Source organism: Microtus ochrogaster, chromosome 24 (assembly GCF_000317375.1).
Source record: "Microtus ochrogaster isolate Prairie Vole_2 chromosome 24, MicOch1.0, whole genome shotgun sequence".
Lineage (NCBI taxonomy): Eukaryota > Metazoa > Chordata > Mammalia > Rodentia > Cricetidae > Microtus > Microtus ochrogaster.
This window is the reverse complement of record NC_022024.1, coordinates 18,835,787-18,843,578: the sequence shown is the minus strand read 5'-3', so window position 1 is coordinate 18,843,578 and position 7,792 is coordinate 18,835,787. Positions and strand designations below refer to the sequence as shown.

Here is a 7,792-nt window from a genome sequence, read left to right as displayed (position 1 = left end):
TGTTTACTTTAATAAATTATAATCATTTTCCCTTTTAAATGCTTATTTATTTATTTTTATTTATTAAAAATTTCCACCTCCTACCCTTATCACATTCCCCTCTCACTCCCCCCACTCCTCTCCCCCTCCCTCTCCAGTCCAAAGAGCAGTCAGGGTTCCCTGCCCTGTGGGAAGTCCAAGGTCCTCCCCCCTCCATCCAGGTCTAGGAAGGTGAGCATCCAAACAGGCTAGGCTCCCACAAGGCCAGTCCATGCAATAGAATCAAAATTTATTTACACAATAATTTATCACAGTTGACTGCTGATACTTTGGATGTGACCTTCACGTGAGTAACTGCTTTTTGATTTTTAGGAACGGTTAGCAGAAGAAATTGAGAAGTTAAGATCTGAACTTGACCAAATGAAAATGCGAACTGGCTCGCTAATTGAACCCACTATATCAAGGTAATACTAAGTTAAATGTTTATTTGTGGTTTAGCCAGCATCAAATAAATGTTCTCACATTTTCCTTCATTCTCAAGTAACATAAGAGTCTCATATTTCTCAGTAGACATTGTCATGTTTCATCTATGAAATTAGTTTCCAAATTCAGAGATAATTTCTAATTTGTAAACCATCTTTGAAGACATGTGTTCAAAATATAACTAAAAAAATCTGTGTTCTCTGTACAAGTATGTAGCTATAAGAGGATAAAGAATTCTTAAATTAAAAATAAGAGCATGTAGAGAAATTGTACCCTCTTCCAAGAGGAGATAGGAACATTTTTTGTTTTCATTGAACTATTTTTTCCTTTCATTGAAAATGTGTTTTTCTCACATAAAATATCCCAGTTTTGTTGTGTTCTCCCTCTTTTTACTCCTCCCCGTTCCTCTAATCTCCCATCTGAATCCACCCCCTCTCGTTTTCTAATTAGAAAATAAAAAGACCTCTAAGAGATAAAAAATATATAATAAAATTTAATAATTTAAATCTAAAATTAACACATCAGAATAGGGCTAAGAAAAAGAATAAACCTAATAAAAGGTACAAGAAATATAAATAGACACACAGAATTACCACTTGTTCACACAGTCAGGACTCCTATAAAAACACTAGACTGGATGCAATAACATATAAGGACCAGTGTAGGCCCAATGCATGCTACTTTAGTCTTTCTGAGTTCTTTTATGTATCAATTCTGTTTATATACATATGCATGTATATGCATGTATATATCCATATTTATGTATATGAAGATTCTACTGTATATTTCCATACTATCCTGCAAGTGGCTCTTAATTACAGCTGTCTCTCAGCATATTCCTTTCTTCACCCCCATCTTCCCTATCCCTCCTCTCTTGATCTAGTATGTCCTTCCCATCCATCCATAACTACGTATTGTATTTCCCTTTCCTATTGGAGATATATCTGTACCCTTAGTCCCTTACTCTATACCTATCCTCTGTGGAACTATGGACTATAGCTTAGTTATCATTGCCTTATAAGCTATTATCCACATTTAAATGAATACATGGAGTGTTTGACTTTCTGGACCTCGTTTGCCTCACTCAGGATGATTTTTTTTTCTAGTTTTATCCTTTCACCGGAAGTTTCATGTTTTTTAATCAGCTTATTAATGTTCCATTGTGTAAATGCATCACATTTTCTTTTAATCAATTGAAAATTAATATGGGAACTGGAATTACACACGAACAAGGACCATTTAGTAGAGTTTAGCCATGCTCACTGTTCTGTCGTACTATTATTAAAGAAAGAAGACATGGAATAATCAGTTAGTGGGTAGATAAATATACATAATGATAGATAACTACATTTGACAATAATTTATGTGCAATTTAGTTGTTTCCCTATACATATTAAGAGACAATAAAATTTATTTGAATCTATTCTCTTTGGATGGATACGTTGCTCAGCCTAGATAGGTAGGGGGAGGCCCTTGGACCTTCCACAAAGCAATATGCCTTACCCTCTCAGAGGATTGGGTAGGGGTGAGATGCTTTATTTGCCAGACAGGGATGAACTAGGGCTCCAGTGGTGGTGAAAATAGGTGTTGTTGTGAGGAAACAGTTAAATGCTACCTTGTAGACTGTTGCAATCATGAAATCCCAAAAAGAAAAAAAATTAACTAGAATAGCATGTGGCAATTAGACATTTAAGTTGAAACTGCAAGAATGCTAGACATATAAACATGTTAAGAGGCCATTTCAGCAGAAATAATATGAGGTTCAGGGGCATAGAAATTAAATAAAGTATAAGTTATTGAAGAACTTTCATGCCAGACACGTAAGCAGGATAGAGAAGGATGGTAAAGAGTAAATAGTTACTGTGAATCTATAAAGTAGGAAGTCCCAAATTATAGAGGCCTCGATGCCACAGCAAGGTGTTGTATGCCGAATATTGGTAACATGAGTTTTACTTTGTTCCATAACTTTAAAATGATCTAGAATTCATAGGAAACAAAACAAGAATGCCGTTTTCTAGAATGACAAGTTGTAATGTTGGACACTCCACTGTAATGCCAAACATTTACCTGAGTAGTCATGAGTGATACAGATTCAGGGTAATTTAATGTAGGTTCGTTGGAGACTATAATTCTCTCCTTTCACTCACTCATTGGTACACTAGAATTATTAAAGTGTTCACAGTCTAGAAGCATATCTTTCTGGATACATAATGGTGACTAAATTTAATCTTTTTGTTCATAAAATGTCTGTCCAAAATACTAAGTCTAAGAGTTATGCCATTTATGACTTGGTTAGTTTACTTTTATATATCACCCATTCAGTATTAGATAAGTCCATGTTCATTGCTATAAAAATATTAAGTGTCATCTATTTGAAGAGGATTCCTTGTTTCATTTGATCTAATTAATCATCTGGTAAAACAAGGTCTTCCTTAAGTTGGGTTATCATCATCCATTAAGGCAAACAGCTGGAATACATCTAAGCTTTTTAAATCTTGACTAATATAGAATAAAAGGTTATCACTAATCTCAAAGTGAATTAAGGAAGGTGTTATCATCAATCAGTAGAAGCACAAAGTTGTAGAACAAGCACCTAGTGATGACAGATCTTTGATTTCATTTTATAGGACAGCATGAGGTGCTTTTGTTATCAGCATCACTATTATAGGAGCAAACTGAATTTGCTGTAAATCTATATACAGACAATGTGCCTGACTATTTTGTGGTTACAGTGTAGTTTATTATCATATTTATTGAAAACCAATGTGGTGATATTTTTTCAATTGCAATTTTCCACCTATTTCATCTCTAAGCAAATTGCAGCATCAAGTGTGATTACCAAGATTTGTCTTCATCTTGTAACAATGATTTACCCAAAGCTTAAATCCTAGCTATTTACCAAAATTAGATTATTAACTGTAAGGCAAGCATTTTTCTGTTTCTCTAAATTGGACAACAAAACACTGCAGGATAGAAAATGTTAGTAAATTTCTCTATAATTTTTAAAACTTAAAATTACTTAACTCATAAGTTCAGACATTTTCAGTAAACACAGCATGAATCATTTAAAAATACAGCAATAAATGGTAGATATTAAGATACAAATGAAAAAACATACAGAATGTCTAGAATTTAAATCAATGGACCTTAACTATTAATGTTAACATGTTTCATTGTAGTACAACATTGAAGACCACATGTACAACAAGGTTATAAGTGTAGTCTAAAATGAGAAAATGTACCACACGTTCAAGAATGAAAATCTACCCCATCATATGACACACATGTCCAAGAGCGTAGCAAGAATAGCACTGAACACTCTGGAGGTTCATTTGCTTGAGAGATTCTGCCTTATTGACAATTTAGAAGCAGGTAGTAGCAGATTTAATTTGTGAGACTCAGTATATTTTTTTTTTGTTTTGTTTTCCAGAACGCATCTAGACACCTCGGCTGAGTTGCGGTATTCAGTTGGGTCCCTCGTGGATAGCCAGTCTGATTACAGGACTACTAAAGTTATCCGGAGACCCAGGAGAGGCCGTATGGGTGTGCGAAGAGATGAACCGAAGGTGATTGTTATTTGCGGGCATTAGTCATTTTAGCTACATATACATGATGCTAGTCTAGATAAGTTTCTACTTGAAGAGACTCCCAAATTCCAGCATTAATTTATGTTAGTTTTGAGGATGGAAAATGGCCTATTTTAAAATTAACTAGTTTAAAAACATTTAATAAGTACAAGAGCTTTCCACATATTTATTTGTCATTATTAATAATGTGCAATTTTTATCCTTATTTCAGGAAATTTAAGGTTTAGGCAAAGAAAGATTAAGTGTTCCACAGTACAGGGCTAACACACTAATTGATTCAAAATTGAAGATAGATGTAGATAATGAGAGATACCATGTTTTAATCATTATATTACATTGCCAAGCAAATAGACATTTGGTAGGCTTAAATTCTTGAGTACTGACATTTATATTTTAACTAAACTAAAGAAAAACTTTGTTAAAATCACTATTTTAAAACATTTTAAAAAGAGTATCCAGACTTTTAAAAGTACCTGTGAAGTCTGTGCTATAGGACAATGGTCTGTACCCTGCCATTTGTATTTTAAATAATTGCTGATTGGCCAAAAGCCAGGAAGTAAGTATGGGGGGGGGGAGACCAGGCAGGAAGTAGAGGTGGGACAATGAGAATTCTGGAAAGAGGGAAGTTTAATTCTGCAGTCATAACCCAGCCACAAGGGAAGCAAGATAGCAAGATGTGACTGTCTCACCATAAAAGGTACCAAGCCATGTGGCTAACACAGACAAGAATTGTGGGCTAATATAAGAGTTAATAAGAAGCCTGAGCTACTAGGCCAATCAATTTATGATTAATGTAGACCTCTGTCTGTTTCTTTGGGACTTAACAGCTACAGGGACAGAAACCTCTGTTAACAGTCCCATTCAAGATAAACTCTACTCTGGCCTTTTAATTTTTTTATTTAATTTTTAAAGGTCTTATATGCATACTATGTTTATATAATGCTCACAACCTCTCTCTGATCCAATTCCTCTCATATCCCGTAAACCTTCTCAAATGTATGACTTCTTCTTTTATTATATTTATACAAATACATATATACAAAACAGCCTGGTGGGGTTAATCATGCCATTATTACAAGAGATCTAGAATACAAGAGTATCTCTTTTATTAAGATAGATCACCCTCATAACAGAACATACATTAAACATATAAACTAAAGATGCTAAGGATAGTATAGAAGAATAATTTTTGATCGTTTCAAGTATGAGTACTATATATACACAATTTTCCCTCTCCTTCTGCACCAATCCCAATGATTCTCAAATTCATGCTCTCTTAAATATTATTAATATGCTCATATACATACATAGTTACAGCTATGACTGCTGAATTGTGTGTATATATTTAGGAGAGATTCCCTGGGATTGGATAAATTAGTAGAAGGCTTGTCCCAAGAAAGACTGATTCTTTCTCATCAGCTATTTTTTGCATGTAGCTCTCCATCAAGGGGTGGGACTTTGTGGGATCCTCTAACCATGTGGGCATGCCAGCCGGTGCTATCAATGTGTAGATCTTCCTGAGCCAGCATGTTTCTGATATTCAGTAGTGTAATAAACTTAAGTCAGTTTTTTATATAATCAATGCAGCTGCTTATAGAAGTAACACAGCACCTCTGTATCCAAAGTATATTTTGTTCATGCAACCATTTCTATGTATACAAAATACTGTTTTCTTTTTTTCATTAACAATTGTATTTAATTATTTTGGTTGGTAGATAACATTAATAGTTCACATGTAACATTTGTGGAAAATATGAAAAATATAAATGAACAAATAGAGACAAGATATTCTCAGTTCTTTTCTTCTTACTTTAACAGAAATAAATCCATGTCTTTGGTACCAAACTAATTAGTAACACAAATGTTGCTTTAGATCTTTAATCATTAATTTAATATGCCACAAAATGTAAATTTATCTCCCACATAACTCATTTTGAATGATGATAGCAGTGAAGTTAATTACATAAAGAGCATAAATTTCTAGGGCCACTCTATTGAGATCACAGTTGGCAAAATAATTAATCTGCTGGTTACTCGAAACTCTCAGAAGAATACTTATGTTACTTAAAAAGCATAAACCATGCTTGTGTCAAAAGTTTAGAGAGAGTACAAGTGAACATGATAATAGACATGAAATTATGTTGTTTTTCAATATTGGAAGAAATACTTTGTTCAAATCTATCAAGTGAATTTTGAGAGAACAATTAATATGCAATATGCTACCGGCTAATACTTATGTGCTCATCTTTTCATAAACAAAGTGTGAGTATGATTATTTGCTATAAGAAATGGCAGGGCTTGAATTTGTGAGGATTGATATTATATTTGGAAATCTGGAGGGGAAATGTTGCAAATGTAACAGCTTAAAAATAATCACTACCTTGAAAGCAAATTGAATATAAATCATATGGAAATATATTATCCCTTCTCCTTCTAAAACGTTGATTTAAGTGAACAGTTGATAAACCCATCACCTAAGATGTCAGAAAATATTTTATTGGGCGATTAAATTAAAATATTACTACTTGGTCTGCATTTGACTGAGTGTCTGTCAAAGCATACATGCTGGTTTTGACGTTGCTGCGGTGGTTGTCAGTTTTCAGATTTGTTCTTTTAATATGAATATCTGATTTGGTCACTTACCGTTCAGGTGAAATCTCTTGGGGATCATGAATGGAACAGAACTCAGCAAATTGGAGTCCTAGGCAGCCACCCATTTGAAAGCGACACTGAAATGTCCGATATTGATGATGATGACAGAGAAACAATTTTTAGCTCCATGGATCTTCTCTCTCCAAGTGGTCATTCTGATGCTCAGACTCTAGCTATGATGCTTCAAGAGCAATTGGATGCAATCAATAAAGAAATAAGGTATCGATATGATGGTTTCAAGAGCTTAGGAAACCTTAATAGTTAACATACGTTTCCCTAGCTATTGGGATTGGCATCTCCTGGTGCCTTGCTAGACCTGCAGAATATCAGTCTCCCCGGGGCCTGCAGTTTGAAAATGTGCCTTATTATAAGATGCATCAAGGTAGGTCACCCTCTTTTAAAGAGTACACATGAGACATACAGAATCATAATACTAATGATGATATAAAGGATTAAGATCATCTGCTGTTCTTCCAGTGGCCCGGGGTTTGATTCTCAACACCCACCTTATGGTGCCAAGCTAATGGAAATTACAGTTTCAGGGGCTCTGATGCCCTCTTCTTACTTTCACAGGCACTGATCTTGGACATTGTGCACAGATATGCATACACGTAAAATAAAAATAAGTCTCAAAAAGTGATTCATATTCCTTTTATTTGAAGGTTAAGTTTCCACAAATATGTATTTCAGATCATAAAAGATGGAATTTGAATACAATAAATTGCTTGATTTCACTCCAATATGTTTCAAAATTAGACATAGGTATTATGAGGGTTTGTCTTTAAAATTAATTACTATTACTTACATCTTTAAGTTAAAATTTTCACATATATTTACTTAAGTTCTTGGCCAATCAGGTTGATCAATAAAATTTCTTCCTGTATTCATGAAATACATGGACAACTTTTCTAATTTATGTACATTCCTTAAATATGAAAGGCTTAAGATATGTGGAAGATTTATTTTAATCAGTTAATGCCATAACTTGAATAATCTATCCATCTTTTTGTATTCTGTATTTGTGTGTGTGTATGTGTGTGTGTGTGGTGTGTGTGTGTATGTGTGTGTGTGTGGTGTGTGTGTGTGTGTGT

At 34.0% G+C, this 7,792-nt stretch overlaps 1 protein-coding gene across 17 annotated transcripts in view; it reads left to right on the top strand.

Moving 5' to 3' along the window:
• Ppfia2 (PTPRF interacting protein alpha 2) overlaps positions 1-7,792 on the top strand; it is a 341,255-nt gene that overhangs the window by 267,893 nt on the left and 65,570 nt on the right. For all 17 annotated transcript variants that reach the window (XM_026784468.1, XM_026784460.1, XM_026784459.1 and 14 more), the window contains 3 exons: positions 352-443; positions 3,893-4,028; positions 6,700-6,920. In XM_026784468.1, the coding sequence (XP_026640269.1) occupies positions 352-443; positions 3,893-4,028; positions 6,700-6,920 (449 nt within the window). The remainder of the gene's footprint in view (positions 1-351; positions 444-3,892; positions 4,029-6,699; positions 6,921-7,792) is intronic.